Consider the following 19,346-nt stretch of genomic DNA (forward strand, 5'->3'; position numbering starts at 1 on the left):
TATAGAAGGAGCTTCTACAGGACTAGAACTGTTTCAATCAAAAGAAATCATCAGGAAGCTTCCTGATGATTTCTTTTGAATGAATCAGTTCTAGTCCTGTAGAAGCTCCTTCTATAAAATAAATTATATATATATATATATATATATATATATATAATATATATATATATATATATATATATATATATATATATACATATATACACACACACACATTTATATACACACACACATATATATACACACACATATATATATATATATACATATACATACTTAGCCACATACAAATACTTATACACCCCCCCTCCACAAGTCACAATAGGACATTGGCAAAATTTCTTCAAATATTTATGTTCACATAAATAAACTGACAGAACATAACATACCTCACTTCTATTTATTTCCCGTTCATATCACAAAAGAACACAAATCTTATATCTAGTAAATACTTTTTAAAGCAACGTTGAGAGTCGCAATTACCCATACTTAGAATATTTTAAGTAATAAAATAGTTACTGATGTGTTGTTTAAAATATGCAAGAGGGTGTAGATTACATATTGTAATTGTCTTTGTTAAATCCCAGATTAGCACTAATCAAGCAAGTCTAGAGTTATTCCAGACGTGATTACCCGCTCCTTTTGCTTCCAGATAAGTATACCTGGGATTACACCATCTAATGTGTCTTTGTATTTCTGAGACGGTAGGGTGTGATTTGAGTAGCATTTAGATGCTATTTCTAAGCAGGACGAGCGACCCCGTGCACATCCTCGTATCGGTTCCTATATTCTATTGTCTGTAATGTGAATATGTATGTATATACGATTGTATGTGTGTATACATGTGTTTGGTATATGTATGTAGATAGATAGAAACAAAGATCGACTCTTCAGCACATGATAACACTACACACACACACACATACACCCACTCACACACAAACACAAATAAATAAAGAATTTAAGCTGTAGTTCATCTCATTTCCTTAAAAATATTGGAAGACTTTTTTTTTACATGTGTATGGATTTAAAGAAAAAATTCTTCCATTACTCTGGACTAATTTTATTGACATACATAAGTATGAAAGTTTTACATGGAAAAATAGGAATGGCTCATCGTCGGAAAGAAGAAAACGTCCAGAGAGGAGGAAAAAGAGGAGTGTGTGTACGCGCGTATGTGGGAAGAATCTAATAGGTTTTATGTACCCGGGTGGCATTCTTGTAGACAAGAGAAAAACAAAATCTTTTGACCAATGCTTCCTTGGCTAGATCAATACAATACTTTAGAAATCCATTTAAATATGAGTCATTGATTTCTAACATAGAGGTATTTAATTTTGATGGGCGGTGTATAATACATTGAAACGAATCTACTACTTCATTTTATCGGCCACGGAAAGATGAAAGGAAAAAAAATAAAACACCTGGGTGTGATTTGAACTCAAAGACCCACAATGATTAAATATCTTTGCCCGTTGCTCTACCGCTTCTGCTAATCCAGCGTCTTACTACCATTGTTTAAAGTAAAACTAAAATATAGCAGTGATAACAATTATTTCCTCCCACACAGTTTTACAACATCAATTATGTTAGAAAGTTATATGAGAAAATATCATAGAAAATACCGCATCCAAAACGTTGCTCGTTAATCTTATCATAAAACTAATCTGTAATTAATAAGCAATAGTTGGACTTTAAATAATAATTAATCTTGGTGGACACGTAGAGATTCTCTTCTAATTACTTGCTTGATTAAATACTCAATTAGGATCAACTGATCTAAATTAGGAGAATATCGAAAACCATAACGCATCACAATAGCCACACTGAATTACATTTAGAAATTGCTTGTGGACGTGTTTGGTATACTATATATGATATGTCCATGGAATATGTATATATACATAGGATATATATATATAAATATAAAAGAGTGAAAAACTACAGAAGGCTTATGTTATAAGGTTAAAGAATATATTTAAGTCGTTATGTTAGAAAAATGTTATAAAATTTTGTGTATAGTAACATAGTTTTTGGAGAAATAATATTTTTTATACATCCAATCACGTGCTTTCACACACCAACTCTCTCACCTATATATATATATATATATATATATATATATATATATATATATATATATATATATGTATATATTTATGTGTATGTGTCTTTGTGTGTGTATTAGTTCTCTAATCATCGCTTGATAACCGATGCTGGTGTGTTTACGTCCCCGTAACTTAGCAGTTCGGCAAAAGAAACCGACACAGTAAGTACTAGGCTTATGAAGAGTAAGTCCTGGGTGGGGGGAATCAATTTCTCCGATTAAAAAAACCCATTTGAAGCGGTGCTCCAGCATGGCCGCAGTCAAATGACTGAAGCGAGTAAAAGAATAAAAGAATACAAAGACACCGAGAGACATAGAATTTGACAAGCTCTCTCCGACGCCTACGTATGAGGATCGTGTGACCGTATGAACTATTACTGCGCCAAAAGCTAAGACTGTGTTAGTCCAGTAAATGTGCCACGTGACTACACGCGATGTCTGCGTATTAAGGTCACGTGACTGTCCGGACAAATACTTGCGCCAAAAGCCAAGACTGCATTAATCCTTTGAATGTATCATGCGGCAGTGACAGTTGCAGGTTGCTTGTTAAATATAGAGGAATAGATTGTTGCTTGTTTGCGAGAGACAGTAAGTCAGATATATCTGTATGCGGTTGTCTATGTGCTTGTGTGTGAAAGTGTAAACTAAAATGGCATTGTGTTTCATTAGTTTAATGCCTTAAATGTTAGTAAATTGTTAGTAAGTGTACCTTTTCGATATGTTATTATAACTTATTCAGTAGTCATTTGTATTTTCAATAAACATATTTTCTTTTTTTAAAACTGTGTTTGATGTGTAGTTTTGTCAGAACAACGATAAAGAACGAAGACTTGGAATTTTGGGTATTTGTTGCAAAATGGTTTAAATGCTCCTTTAGTAGATGTCTAACAATGGAATCTCGCATTTGTTGGCGATAAATTGACAAGCTATTTCTCAAGTTAAGTTTCCTTTGTCCTATGTAATCTTCGTTACATGCCGTACATCCAATAGCGTAAGTGAATACTTTTGACCAACAGGTGAAGTAATTTTTTTTATTGAAAATATTTCCTGATTTAAATTTATCCGATGCATCTCCAAAAGCGTTAACGCAAGTTTCACAATCAGAGAGCGACGACATTTTTTGAATATTTGTCTCATGCTCTTAGTTGAAATTTGTCTTTGGTTCGTAATTTTTAAAGGATTTTGTTCTGGGTTATTTTGTGAATTATGAGTGTTTTTTTTACATTACTGGGTTTTGCTTTAATAATGGAATATTTTGATGGATAATGTATATTTCTATATTCCGGTAGTTGTGTGTTGTAGCATACGGTAAAGTACTGGGCGTATCTGAAGCGTCTTTTTTGTTATGGATTTGGAAGAATCAATAGAAATGTCTGGTTTTGCATACAATGCTTTAACAAACAATTACTTGCTTGTTAGAACTTTCTTAACAACCTATAGGTGAATAAAAGTGCTAAGTGTCTTCATTGTTTTTCAATATTGGTAATTGCTAAGGCGGCGAGATGGCAGAATCGTTAGCATGCTGGGCAAAATGCTTAGCGGTATTTTCACTGTCTCTACGTTCCTAGTTCAAATTCCGCCGAGGAATGCTTAGCAGCATTTTGTGTCTTTACAGTCCGAGTTCAAATTCTGCTAAGGTCGACTTTGCCTTTCATCTTTTCGGGTTGATAAATTAAGTACCAGTTGCATACTGGGAGTAGATCTAGTCGACTGGTCCCCTCCCCAAAAAATTCTGGCCTTGTGCCTAGAGTAGAAAAGATTACAATTATTATTATTATTATTATTATTATTATTATTATTATTATTATTATTATTATTATTATTATATTATTATTTATGGGTTTTTCTTCTTTCAAATTTGCTTCCATTTCTTGCCGAGTGTCTTCCTGACTCCTAGGGCAAAGAAACTCATAGTATACATTGGTAGGCCATTAAACTAAACTAAATTTGATAGAAATAAAGATAAATTAAAATACATGGGTAGTAATAGTTCTCACATCGACAATGCTCTTCTCAATACGAGTGATGTACCAGTTAAGACAATCTTTTGCACTTCTTGCAGGGATGGTAAGCCAGGGATCATTCTCATATAATTTTCGGTTCCCTTCTTGATCATTCCTAGTGCTCCTACGATCACTGGTATTGTAACCGCCTTGAGATGCCACATTTTCTCAATTTCAATGAGTAGGTCTTTATATTTTCTGAGTTTGTCAAACTCTTTCGCTGAGATATTATGATCACAGGGGATGCTCATGTCGATCAATAAGCAAACTTTATTGTTTTGGTCTTTCACAACAATATCAGGTTTATTGGCTTTGATGGTTCGGTCTGTATGTACTGGGAAGTCCCACAGAATCGTTACACTTTCTCCTTCAGTTACAGCTTCAGGGTGGTGATTATACCACTTGTCGGCAGTTTTGATATTGTAACGCCGACTTATTAGCCAGTGTAGATATTGGCCAACACTGCCATGTCTTAATTTATACTCCACTGGTGCTAAGACTTTACATCCAGAGATTAGGTGGTCCACTGTTTCAATCATGTCGTTGCAGAATCGGCATTTTGGGTCTGCTCCATTTTTCATCACATTGGCCTGGTAGTTCCAGGTTAATAGGCTTTGATCTTGAGCAGCCAGGATGAAACCTTCGCTCTCTGCTTTTAGCCCTGAGCTCCGTAGCCACTGATAGGTTTGCTTCTGGTCAACATCAGCTTGTTTGCTACGGGCCACATATTTGCCGTGCAGAGGTTTCTCCTCGCACCTATCAGCCAATTGCTCGTGCGCTTTTTTCGTTGCCATTATTTTCACCTTCTTTGCAACAATAGTTGCCGTACTTCCCTCGGGTTGTTCAGTTTGGGTATCCTGCACGAGATCAATAGCAATTATTTTGCTTTCCTTTATGATAGAATGAAGCTTCTTTCGTCTCTCGTGATTTTCCACGAGCTTTAGCATCCAGTCATTCGTTATTTCAAGATATTTGCCCAGTCCAATTGTGATTGTTCTGTAAGCTAGTTCAAATTGGATCAGGCCTCGACCTCCTTGGGCTCTGGGGAGGTAAAGGCGATCTACGTCTGCCTTTGGGTGGTGCATCCTATTACAACTCAGCAGCTTGCGTATTTTCCTATCTATTTTCTTTACTTCACTCATATTCCAGCTCAACACATTATAATGATAATAATAATAATAATAATAATAATAATAATAATAATAATGATAATAATAATATCCTGGAATTAATTTTATTATTATTATTATTATTATTATTATTATTATTATTATTATTATTATTATTATTATTATTATTATTATTATTATTATTATTATTAAGGCAGCGAGCTGGCAGAAATGTTAGCATGCCAGGCAAAATGCTTAGAAGCATTTCTTCTGTCTCTACGTTCTGAGTTCAAATTCCACTAAGGTCAACTTTGCCTTTTATCCTTTCTGGAGAGTCGATAAAATAAATACCAGTTGACTACTGGAGCCGATGTAATCGATTTACCATCTCTCCTGAAATTGCCGGCCTTGAGTCACAATTGGAAACCATTATTAGTAATTGATTATCTTCTCAAAATGGATGGCGTCTTGTAACAGGAATAATTTGGAGATTTTTTTCACAGATTTCAGTATTTATAATGGCTACAGCTTCTCCGTTATTTGTTTATTTATTTACCATGCCATCGTTGTTTGTGAGTTCATGAATAATTTCCCATTCCTTTCGACTGGTGTTGGATTTGGATTTCGGGTGTAGTTGCTCATTATATAAGAATTTAGGTATAAAGTCATAATATTTCTCTAACCCTGGGGTCCTCAACCGGTCCTCATATGACCCTTGGGGATCCATATAAAATTTTATTAAAATTTATGTGCATTAAATTGGTTACATTTCTGCTTTACATAAAATATTTTAACAATTTTGTTAAATACAATTCTTAATATTTAATGATAAAAATAGGATTATTTAAACATCGAATGGCTATGAGTATCCACCCGAGTAAAGTACGAATCACTAGGGTACATTGGTAAAAAATGGTTGAGAACCACTGCTCTAATGCTTTATCCCTATATTTTGTTGGGTTGTCACCGTTTTTATTTCGTATTATTTATTCGTTATTGATTTCCTTGTCAAATACTTCTGTTGAACGTAATATCTGCCAGGACGGAAGATCGTAATACACACAAAACAAGATGAAATTCCTGAAGAAACCTTACTCACAAACGGTAAACAAGAAGCAAATTATCAGCTCTGGATTATGGCTGATTCTGTCAGGCATTGTTTTCAGGTTATAATCCTTGTTTCTTTGTGTCTTTCTGTTCTGTCTGTTGAAATCTTCGATTCTTGGAAATATTCTGTGTCGGGGAAGAGAGGGTTAGGATTCTTCTAGTGGGTTTGCCAAGTTGTCTAAATATCCTGGAATTAATTTTATTATTTTCATGTGTTTGGCAAATATAAGACTTTCTGCTATTTGCTTTTCTTGTTTGAGGGTATATTTTAACTATATTTTAACTTGTATCTTTTATCTTCTTTGAAGAATTTCCTGTTGCTTTGTGTATGTCACAGTCTTCGGTTCTGGCAGATAATCTGTCTTGAAGAAGTGATTCTTCAAGTGGGGAATATTACGTTGTTTAAATATTCTGGAATTAATAGCATTATTTCGTGTCTTTGACGATTACGAATTTGATCTTTACTCTTTTTGGTGGCTGTTTTACTGTTTGCAAGTAAGATTTGTTGATTTTTAAACTTTTTCAAGAATGTATTATCAGCACAATAATCTCGTTTTAAACCAATGGGTATTTTTTCTAAGAGATGCTAATTTTTTCCTTCTCACAGTTTTTGTTTCAAAGTTTAAGAATATTTTCATATATTTTGAGAAATATGAGAAATATATTATATATATGCGACCTTTTGAACAAAAGGAATATAATTTTTCTTCTAAGTTATTAGAATAGAAATCGTAATGAGAATTTACTGTGAAATGCGGAGTTAACTCAGATACTCATCTGAGAAATATATCTGTACTTGATCGTTGATGATAAGTGTTCAGACACACAAATACAGAAATATAATTTACAATATTTAATAATAATATTTAGAGTATTAGATATATAATATATTGAATAAAATATATAGAGTAAAAAGAGATCGATAGATGGTCTGATATGTAGATAGGAAGGTAGATTGGTTTATAGATCGATTATCAGAACATTAGATTCATAGATAGATAGGACAGATAGAGACAGTCTAACTGATAGATAGACAGATATATGATAGATAAATAGATAGATAGATGGTTCAGTGGTTGGGCGGACAATTAGACAAATAAATCCATAGATAAATTGAGAGGTAAACGGTTGATGCACATGTAGGTAGATAACTAGATAGGTTGATAGTCAGATATATAGGTATACATATGGATGGGTGGTTAGATGAACGACTGGTAGATAGATAAACAGAGAGACAGATGGATTACTATGTATGAGTGTGAGTAGACGGGTATGTTGGAAGGTATATGGACGTGTAGGTAGAGCGATAGATAAGTAGGTACATTGATAAAAAAGCAGAAAGGTAATTAGATAAATAAGGAGTTAAAAAGAATAGACTGAAAGAATAACTAAAAATATAGGTTGATTGGTATACGTCTTTCATTCCTGTTATTCTACAGGATTATTAAAAAAAATGAACCGATTTCATTACGGAATATTTTAACAAGGAAAAGCAATAGAAAATTCCAGCTAAGTCACAAGTATTTACTCACAATCAACTTTATTTCCTGTCTCACAAGTGTTTAATGTGGCCACCACCTGCAGCACGGGCAACATTAATGCGATAAGAGAATTCCTCCCAGACTCATCAATGCGATAAAAGAATTCCTCTCAGAGATATAGAGAAAGTGGTTTTTTAGGCGGTAGAGTGCAAAAATGGTCAATGTGTGTATGTGTGTGTGTGTGTGTATGTGTGTGTATGCATGTATGTGTGTGTGTGTGTGTGTGTGTGTGTGTGTGTGTGTGTGTGTGTGTGTGGTAGTATCTGAGTGCGTGTGTGTTTGTGTTTATGTGAGAAGTGAATAAGTTGGAGAACACGACTACTTGGTAGACACTCCATTTTGTTGTGTGATTTTTCTTATGGAAATATGTAAAAGATCGCGTTTATGTTCCACCGCTACCCACTAACCTCGATGACCTTAAACATCGAATAACACCAGCGATCAACTCAATGGATCGTGGTTTGCTGATACGTGTCTGAGAGGAATTCTCTTATCGTATTGATGTTGCCTGTGCTGCAGGTGGTGGCCACATTGAACACCTGTAAGACAGGAAATAAAAGTTGATTGTGAGTAAATACTTGTGATTTAGCTGGAGTTTTCTATTGCTTTTCCTTATTAAAATATTGCGTAATGAAATCGGTTCATTCATTTTGAATAACCCTGTATATCTATTGTTGTTGATTAGTAAAATCAGCATATTAATTCATAAGTGTTGTGTACGAAGACATAGTTTCCTCGTGAAGGGATATTTGTCATAAATTTTAACCTCTTAATAAAGAAGCATATGATCAGCAACAAGATGTGTCGTGAATTAGTTTCGTATGAATTAATATATTTCCTTATCTTTCACATTGAGAAAAATTTATGTTTTTATCCATTTGTAGATTTTCCCTTGACTATCGTCAGTTATTCATTTTGAAAACTACTCAGTTATCAATGCTTCGAATTATTAAAGCGGCGATCTGGCAGAGTCGTTAGCATGCCGGAAAAGTGCTTAGCGGCATTTAGTACGGCTTTACATTCTGAGTTCATATGACGCCGAAGTCGACTTTGCTTTTCGGAGTCAATAAAGTAAGTACCAGTCATGTACTGGAGTCGATGTAATCGACTTACCCCCTCTACTGAATTTGCTGGCCTCATGCCAAAATTTGAAATCAACTCTTAGAATATGATACACACATACATATAGTTTTTTTAAACATTGCCCGTCTACAATAGATGTTATCTCTGGACGAATACTGCAGTAAATTTGTCTTTAAACGATGTATTTACATTAAGTATGATGCATAGATGACTTCTGTTTTAGTGAAGCTTCGAAGCTGCTCATATCTTAACTACAAGTTATTGGGCACGTTGACGTTGTTTGGCTCGGGTTTTTAAGTGAAAACTATGTTTTGCCAAGTCTAAGTTATTTCTCAGCGGTTCAATCTGGAAGAAGGAATGTACCCATAACCTGTGAAGGCCCACTGTGGCTAGTGAGACGGACATTGTTGATGTTCGCGAACAGCTGCTAGTAGACGGCTGCTGTAAAAATATGGATTGTGGGGTGCAATTTCAGGGGAAAATCTTGGGGGCCGTTGTACCCAACATGGTTGATGAGAAGACAGATGAATGAATTGGAAGGACCCGGGTGGAGATATACTGGTTTTGAGAGATATAGGTAATTCTAGTAAGGGTAGAATAGGCAGAGAGAAGATCCAGAATGTCTGTGTGTGTGTGGGGTCATTTGGGAGATTCGTTCTGAGAAGCTTTTACGAGTAACATCATCCCAAAAGTGGGAAGAGTACACTGTTGTGTGTCTGATCCAAGCTTTCCAGCTGAAGAGGTAAAAATGTATCGTGACCCTGAAGAGGAAGATTTCTTTGTTTTTTGGTTGGGAATTGTGGAGTATTATTTAACAATTACTTTCTCGATGTCCTCTCCTCCTTTTCTCACAACTTAATGTTTACACACACACACACACACACACACACACACACACACACACACACACACACACACACCACACACATGAAGGGTCTGCGAAACTTGAAGTAGCATAGAACCAAATCAACCTATTTTAAATAATACATAATAATACATGCAACTCATACTAAATGTATTGAGTGCCCTTTTCTTTCGTTTGTCCACTCACTCGTATCTATATTACATTAAAAATGAACTTCAATGTTGCTTGCTTGCTTGCAATGTTACACAGCCGAATTGGCGCATAATGGGGAAATACTATGAATTAAGGCACCCTTGAAATGTGAATACCAACGGAATAAAGCAAGGTTCAAGTAAATCGGATAACTGGTTCTTGATATATTGGCGGTTTTGGGGATATAAGTATTCAAGATGGTGCATAATGGGAAAATACCCCGAAAATAACTTAATCCCGAAAGGGAAGAAACTCTAACCTTTCGATTAGACACATTATGATGATAAACACAATATTTTATTCATTTAGAAATATTTCTAAGTGAATGAGATTTGAAAAATGTAAGTTGTTTTATTTTTCTTTAAACAGGCAATATTTTAATTAAAAAAAAAATTATTTTCAAGGGAATAGAGTTACAATTTTTTTTGGCATATTTAAAAGATATTTTTAAGTGAAAATGACTTTAAAGATACCGTAAATATTTCGTAAAAGAACCGTTCGTAACCTCGGTGTGAAATAAATTTTTCCATGGGGATTTTTCGAGTGCATTCAACATATCTCACCGCCAAAGATTTGGCTGCGTTTTCTTGTACTACCTGCTACCACGTAACAGCTATTTGTGATAAAGGACCTAAAATAGCTGTTACGTGACAGGGCGTGTAAGAAATAACAGCTAAATCTTTCCTTTTCTGGGGAAAGGAGCCGTTTACGCGTGATTTCGATGCCACATTCGTTGAAAGTATACGAAATAACATGGGAAAGAAAAAAACCTGCGAAATAAAATTCCGTTGGTAGGAAACTCAGAGTTTTCCGGGAAACTCCAAAGTTTTCCCCCCCTTTCTTTTCCGGAAGAAAGTGACTTGCGGTGAGTTTGGAGGTGAGATATGCTGAATGAATTCGAAAAAACCAGTGGAAAAAATGATTTCTCAACGAAGTACGAACGGGTCCTTTACGAAATATTTGTTGAAGGTCGGGACAGGCATGCGAATACAAGGACCGATGAGACTGATAGAGCAAACGCTGAGCGTCTGGCGGAACAGAGGGAAAGAGATAGAAGCAGGAGAGATCAGGAATCGGACTCTCGGAGAGCTGAGCGTCTGGCGAAACAAAAGGTGAGAGACAAAAGCAGGAGGCGTCATGAAGTTTCGCGTAAATCGGATCACGGGTTACAGAGATACGCGGTTTTTTCGGGTGCCTTTATAAATAACCAAACCGGTGTATAATGGGGAAAACGCTTCGAGAGTAAGATACCATTCAAATGTGAATACACACGGAATAACAGAGGTTTCACGTAAATCGGGTCACGGATTCCCGAGATACGCCGTTTTTTAGGGTACCTTGAGCTATTGGTAACCCAACGGGTCACGGGTAGTATGTGTGTGTGTATATATATATATATATATATATATATATATATATATAGGGCGATCTGGCAGAAATGTTAGCACCTCGGACGAAATGCTTAGCAGTATTTCGTCTGTCTTTACGTTCTCAGTTCAAATTCCACCGAGGTCGACTTTGCCTTTCATCGTTTCGGAGTCAATAAATTACGTAGTAGTTGCATACTGGGGTAGATCTAATCGACTGCCCCCCCTCCCCACAAATTTTGGGCCTTGTGCCTGGAGTAGAAAAGAATATATATGTGTGTGTGTGTTTGTCTCTACTACTACTTTCCAGCCAGTGGTAGTATGTTTACGTCCCCGTAACTTAGCGGTTCAGCAAAAGAGACCGATAGAATAAGTACCAGACTTAAAAAAAAAAAAAAATAATAAGTAATGAGGTCGATTCATTCGACTAAAAACTCTTCAAGGCGGTGCCCCAGCATGGCCGCAGTCTAATGCTTGAAAGAGTGTAAAAAGGAGAAGATACATCGCAAGGAAAAAGAAAAGTCTGTGAATGAATAAAACTATTGTCTCCTAAGTTTGTTATTTTATCTCTTAAGTCGTCCTAAAACCGAAGGGATCATGACTGGATCAATAGATCGTAATCTAATAATCAGTTGACTGTGTGGTAAGTAGCTTGCTTACCAACCACATGATTCCGGGTTCAGTCCCACTGCGTGTCACCTTGGGCAAGTGTCTTCTTTTATAGCCTCGGGCCGACCAAAGCCTTGTGAGTGGATTTGGTAGACGGAAACTGAAAGAAGCCCGTCGTATATATGTATATGTATATATATATATATATGTGTGTGTCTATATTTGTATGTCTGTGTTTGTCCCCCCAACATCGTTTGACAACTGACGCTAAGTTACAGGGACGTAAATACACCAAGAAGTGGTGGTGGCGGAGCAAACACAAACACACACACGGACGCACACACACACGTACACACACACACACACACACACACACACACACACACACACACACGATGGGCTTCTTTCAGTTTTTCATCTACCAAATCCACTTACAAAGCCTTGGTCTATATTAGGAAACATCTAAACCCGGGACCATGTGGTTGGGAAGCGAGCTTCTTACAACACAGACACGTTACTGAAAAAAAACCCCCAAAAAAACCCCTCAGCAAGAATGGTAATTTCGAGTCACTACACACATTTTTTCTCTCCTTGTTTCTTCCTGTGTTCCTTTCTGTAGAAGAGCGTAGGCTCGAAACGTAAAAGATTTTTTACCTTCCCGAGCGTTATACTAATTCATCTGTTTATTTTCTACACCACCTGTCTTCGTCTTTTGTGAATTCTCCCTATATATATATAAATATATATATATATATATATATATATATATATATATATATATATATATAATATATAATATATATATATATATATATATATATATTATATATATATATATATAAAAAACCCCTCAGCAAGAATGGTAATTTCGAGTCGGTTAAAAGTATAATTAGTCATTAATTTTATCTGGCTGTATATGGGTGGAGGCATGGCCGTGAGGTTAAGGAGCACGCTTTGCAACCAGGCAGTTTTGGATCAAGTTTCACTCTTTGCGGCACATTGAGCAAGTGTTTTGTGCCTTATGAGTGGACTTGGTGGGCAGAATCTATGTAGAAATTCCATTCGCCGACTCGAAATAATACAAAGAGTGGGTGTATAACGTTTCGTGCAAGGTTCTTCGTCAGAAAGAGGACAGAGCAAAAGTCCGGAGAGAAGGAAAAAGTCCAAGAAAAGCACGTGTATGGTTACATAGCTGAAAGTGACCGGAAGTGGAGAGGTATAGAGAAAGTGGTTTTTTTTAGGCAGGAGAGTGCAAAAATGGTCAATGTGTGTATGTGCGTGTGTGTATGTGGTAGTATCTGGGTGCGTGTGTGTTTGTGTTTATGTGAGTGGTGAATGCATAAGGTGGAGAACACGTCTACTTGGTAGACACTCCATTTTGTTTTGTGGTTCAGATGTTTGTTCTTAAAGACCCTTTTCGCGAGTCCACCAAACGCGGTGTGAGCCGCTCTTAATCGGTTCCCCACGTCCTCTTCCGATGTGCACTTCTTTGAAAGCAAACTTTCTAAATATGAAAAGTGGTTTACTTTCTCTTGTGGCGTCTCCGAGATGGTAATGTTGAGGCTTGGAGTTTCCTGTCTTAGAACGGGTTGCGCCAGGATTTTTGTCGTTTTTAAGTTGACTTTTAGGCCAAACCGGGTATAAGCATTGGTAAATCCCTTCTGAACTTTGCAACAGACGCTTCCATGCAAGAATTGGCCTCATTAGTCATCAGAGGTATAAACATGGACAAAGGGGGAAGAAGTGGTCAAGAAGAAGCCAAATAAATTATCGGACACACGATAAAGCACCGTCGTAATGCTGTTCAATGTAGAGTCTAGTAGTGGTGGATCCATGGTGCAAGGCCAGGCCGAAGACAGTGAGGTGTGCGGTGGAATGACCAGCGGAGCAAAAATGACGGGCGACGAGGGTAGTTTTTCGCAGGCGGATATCCCGTACATGTTCAGCAAATCGGCTTTCCAACCACATGGTTCCGGGTTCAGTCCCACTGCATGGAACCGCGAGAAAGTGTCTTCTACTATCGTGTGTGTGTGTGTGTGTGTGTGTGTGTGTGTGAGTGTGTGTGTGTATTTGTGTGGGTGTGTGTATCTTTGTGTTTACGTTTGTTCCCCCACCCACCAGCATCGCTTGGTAACCGATGTTGGTGTGTTTATGTCCCCTTAACTTAGCGGTTCGGCAAAAGATACCGATAGAATACGCACTAGGCTGAAAAAATGTCCTGGGGTTTATTTGTTCGACTGAAACCCTGGGTTCTCCAGCATGGTCGCAGTCAAATGACTGACAAGTAAAAGAGTTTGTATGTATCTGTCTGACTATCTATCTATCTATCTATCTATCTATCTATCTATCTATCTATCTATCTATCTATCTATCTATATATATATATATATATATATAATATATATATATATATATATATATATATATATACATATATTTTTAGCTATCTATTTATCTCTTTCTCAATCTAAATATCTATCTATCTATCTATCTGTCTATCTGTCTATCTGTCTTTCTATCTATCTATCTATCTATCTATCTATCTATCTATCTATCTATCTATCTATCTATCTATATCTATCTATCTATCTATCTATCTATCTATCTGATTGTATTGTACGTATGTTTGTGTTTGTCTCCTCACAGCTTCACAACCGATAGAATAAATACCCCACCTCCCCCCAAAATTAGTACCGGGTTTCACTTGTTCGTTTGAAGCCCTTCAAGACGGTGCCCCGCTAAAACCAGTAAAAGATAAACGATTAATCAAAAGGCGGCAAACGTGATCAACGTTATCGATAAAATAAAGACTCAAAAACGCCAGTCAGGTAGAAGAGTGGAGGTCATCGACTGGCTGCCTTCCTTCAAAATTACTCCCCTTGCGCCATAAAAAATATTTATTTGCTAAATATAATAATAATAATAATATAATAATAATAATAATAATAATAATAATAATAATAATAATAATAATAATGATAATAATAATAATAATAATAATAATAATAATAATAATAATAATAATAATAATTTCAAATTTTGGCTCAAGGCTTGCAGTTTCGGGAGAGGGGCTAAGTCGATTACATCGACTGAGTGTTCGATTGGTATTTAATTTATCGACCCTGAAAGGATGAAAGGCAAAACCGACCGTAACGGCAGACGAAATGCCGGTAAGCATTTCACCCGACATGCTAACGATTCGGCCAGCTCGCCGCCTTACGATTCTGCCAGCTCGCCAATAATAATAATAATAATAATAATAATAATAATAATAATAATAATCATAAACCTTCCTACTAAAAGCACAAAACTAGAAATTTGGTGGGAAGGGGCTAGTAGATTATATCGACCCCAGTGCGTAACTGGTACTTAATTTATCGACCCCGAAAGGATGAAAGGCAAATACCTGTTTCTTTACTACCCACAAGGAGCTAAACACAGAGAGGACAAACAGAGACAGATAAACGGATTGAGTCGATTATATCGACCCCAGTGCATAACTGGTACTTATTTAATCGACCCCGAAAGGATGAAAGTCGACCTCGGCGGAATTTCAACTCAGAATGTAGCGGCAGACGAAATACCGCTAAGCATTTCGCCCTGCGTGTTAACGATTCTGCCAGCTCGCCGCCTTGCCTCTAAATATAATATTCCTTTCTACTAAAGGCACAAGGCCTGAAATTTGGGAGAGGGGACCAGTCAATTACATCGACCCCAGTGCTTCACTTGTATTTAATTTATCGACCCCGAAAGAATGAAAGGCAGAGTCGACCTCGGCGGAATTTGAACTCAGAACGTAACGCAGACGAAATACCTCTAAGCATTTCGCTCTGTCAGCTCACTGCCTTGTCACTAAATATAATAATGAAAGGTAATTTAATGATGCAGACCCTTATCTGACTCCCTCTTTCTATGCCTTCACCTCGCATCATCTCATTGATTACATTTCACTGAATCTGAACATTTTCCAGTTCATACAATGTTCTGCATCGACATAATTTCATTGAATTAAGCTTTAAATCAGATTATCTCTTGACTGTGGATTATATATTAAAGTACCATTTTATATATATTTGTTCTATTTGTTTATTATTTGCTTTAACAACAGATGATTACCGCCCGTTTTTTTTATATTATCCTGTTGTATTGTTTTTTTTTTCTTTTTTTCCAGTTTACCTGTACAGTGATATTTTGTCTCTCAGTGACATCTAACCCTAACATGTCTGAAAAGGAAGAACTGAAAGATCAGTGGGGATACTCCACGTGAAAACCTTATTTCCTAACGAAAAAAAAAAAGGAAAATCAAAGGAACAGAAAAAAAGAAAACTAAAAAAGATTGTTCATCTTTGGTTACACAAGGATTATATATATATATTTATATATATGAGAAACAACGATAAGAAAACATTCAAAGTGGAGTTGAATCTCGACTTCATATAATTTGTAAAAGAAAATAATTCCTAGTGAGAAACCATTAATTTAAAAGAAAGTGAAAAAAAAACGAAAAAAAAACGATTGCTTATTGAAAGAAAAATACGAAAATGCGGGGACCAATTAATCCAATGCGGGGTGCGGTTACCCCGGTTCATTTACGACCGGGGGCCCCACATTTAGGTATGCATGGAGGCATGCCCCAACCAGGAGTTAATGTTATTGGTGGAAGTTTCGCTGTACCTCTCGGCTATTCTCCCAACCATTCACCTATCAGAAGGCCCCGTTCTATGTTTAAAAGTGATTATTGCTCAACTCGAAAATTTCTCTTCTTTTTCATCTCTCTTGTCGTCGACTGTATTGATATCGGTGCTAACTGGTGGATTTACCAAGTTGTTCGAGACCATAAGGTCGGTCTAGTTTTCGGAACTTTCAGTGAAAATATTGTCTTGTCTTTTTACGCCTTCTCCATCATCGGGACAATTCTATCCATTCTGGAATGTCTCAATCTGCTATCGTTTTCTTGTAAGTGGTATTTCATTAATCCAGATATAGCCCTCGCTCTAACTCTTTGGCTCGAAGACATCCCACAGCTGGGGCTGAACGTATCTCTAGTTTATTGCAGAGAACGACCAGTATCACGGGCACAGTTTACAAGAGCAGTCTGTGGAATTATTGTCGTCATTTTCAAGCTTCTTGTCGTTTTGTCCCGCCATTGTGCCTGTTGTGGAAAAAAATTCTTAAAGTACTCCCACACAGACATAAATGAGAGGTGTCAATGGCGTGGCCGTTTACTATCCAGTGTCGTTCTAGTTGGTTTCGCCTTGGCTTTAGCGGAAGCATCCTATGTATTCAAGTACACGAAATACAACGAAGACAACTTCAGTGAAACACCGTTGAATATTCCAAAACCAATCATTGACGGGAGATGGGACGCCGATCGATATTTCTCCGATGTAAGTGTATATTTTAGTCCACCTCCTTTTCACCCTCACACTAAAATGGCAACCCAGCCGCACAGTGAATGGATTCGGATAGGCACCATATATGAATTTATGAGCTCCAAAAGTATTAACTTTGATTACTCCTTTACTGATGCCGGTCCCAATGGTGAACCTGCAACTTTGGCTTTTAAACAGGGTTTTCGTTCAGAATGTTACATTGTTGAACCGTACACAATGAATTTTAATTGGTCAGATATGTGTCTAGAAAGGGTTAACGAGACTATACACAGCGTCCATTTCGTGTTCAAGTATCATATGGATGCCTTTACCACCATGGGACAAATATATTACAATTATGCTTTTTGTGAAGCCCCTCGATTTGGGGCCCGTAAGACAAAATCTTCGAGACAGTTTCGAATTCGACCGTTTTACTTTCAGACCCAAACAAGGAGTAAATGGTCGTCCTTTTTAGCATCACGCAAATCACGTGTTCCTAAATGGATCTTTTATGACCGATACATACACATGATGCAAGATGTGAACGATATTTGGCGCACAGGGTACCACAACTGCCTTCCAACCGGAACAACTGCTCCAGTGTTAGATCAGTCACTAAGGCTAAACTGTACAGAGATCTTATAAAGTTTATCAACAAGGACAACCTCAGCAAAAACAGCGACTATAACTACCGAAAGAAGAAAAACGACGAAAGATCATATATATATATAATATGGTTATGGGGAAAAGAGGACTGCATTTGATATTTATTGGATTAATCAGAAATAAAATGGTGCTGTTTAGAAACGAATCGAAATGCAAAAGAGTTATTCGCAATTTGAGGTTATTGAAGTGATTGCCTTGGAAGGAATAATATTTATGTCATGGCAATTGAAGTTGAAAACCAGTTGCAGATAAATCATCATCATGGTTATAATCAAACCAATTAATGTTATATGCCAGTACATATATATATATATATATGTATTGTATGTATATATATGTATGTATATATGTATAAGTGAGACAGCTGATGCGATAGTTAAATAAAAAAACGATGTATGATCACTGTTAGCACCGACTACAATATCGATGAAAATCGATATTTATTGAAAGTTGAGTCGCGGTCTTTGAATCGCTTCGATTGTACTTTGAAAGGTAAATATTTTTGCAATATATATATATATATAATATATAGTGTGTATATATATATATGTACGTATAATATAATTATATAATATAGATTAATATATATATATATATATATATATATATATATATATATATATATATATCTATATAAACTATATTATATATATATATATATATATATATATATATATATATATATATATATATATATATATATTATATATATATATATTATATATATATATATATATAATATATATATATATATATATATATATAATATATATATATATATATATATATATATATATATACGTTGTATATGTGTGTGTTGGAGTATCTTTTATTCTCATTGAACAGAGTGAAAATCGATTACAATTGATCGATTATTAAACCGATCAATGTCTGTACAGGCTGGCTCAATTACAGGATTAGCGACAACAAATTCCTGAACGAAGGATCACAATTATTTTATGGTGGAATAATCTGTCAACTTTCGTCTTTCTTGTACGTTTTTGTCTTCTTTAAACTGTTCACTATCCATTTTTAATGGTTCCTTATCAGCTTTTGATAACAACTTACACGGTAAAAATTTCATTTTTATATGTTTTATATCTACTTGTTAATCTAAGAACGAAATTCAACTCAGACATGACACCCAGATTTGTGATAAATGGAGAAATTTCTTATATTCTTCACATCCGGGTTGAACAATTTTTCATTGGTATTTTCTTAATTTAACCAAAACGAATAAAAAAAATCTTGGAGTTGTACCTGTTTAAGAAGTGACTTGAATTGAGACAGTATGTTGAAATTTAAGCAGCTACACCACAGAAAGG

At 35.9% G+C, this 19,346-nt stretch overlaps 1 protein-coding gene across 2 annotated transcripts in view; it reads left to right on the top strand.

The window, feature by feature from the left end:
* Positions 1-18,551, top strand: part of LOC118764017 — a 30,729-nt gene extending 12,178 nt beyond the window's left edge. For both annotated transcript variants that reach the window (XM_036504207.1, XM_036504205.1), the window contains exon 2: positions 16,155-18,551. In XM_036504207.1, coding sequence (XP_036360100.1) covers positions 16,525-18,000 — 1,476 coding nt within the window. In that variant the 5' untranslated portion in view covers positions 16,155-16,524 and the 3' untranslated portion in view covers positions 18,001-18,551. The remainder of the gene's footprint in view (positions 1-16,154) is intronic.
* Positions 18,552-19,346: the final 795 nt, after the last annotated feature.

The sequence above is a fragment of the Octopus sinensis genome, linkage group LG1, assembly GCF_006345805.1.
Source record: "Octopus sinensis linkage group LG1, ASM634580v1, whole genome shotgun sequence".
Classification (NCBI taxonomy): Eukaryota; Metazoa; Mollusca; class Cephalopoda; order Octopoda; family Octopodidae; genus Octopus; species Octopus sinensis.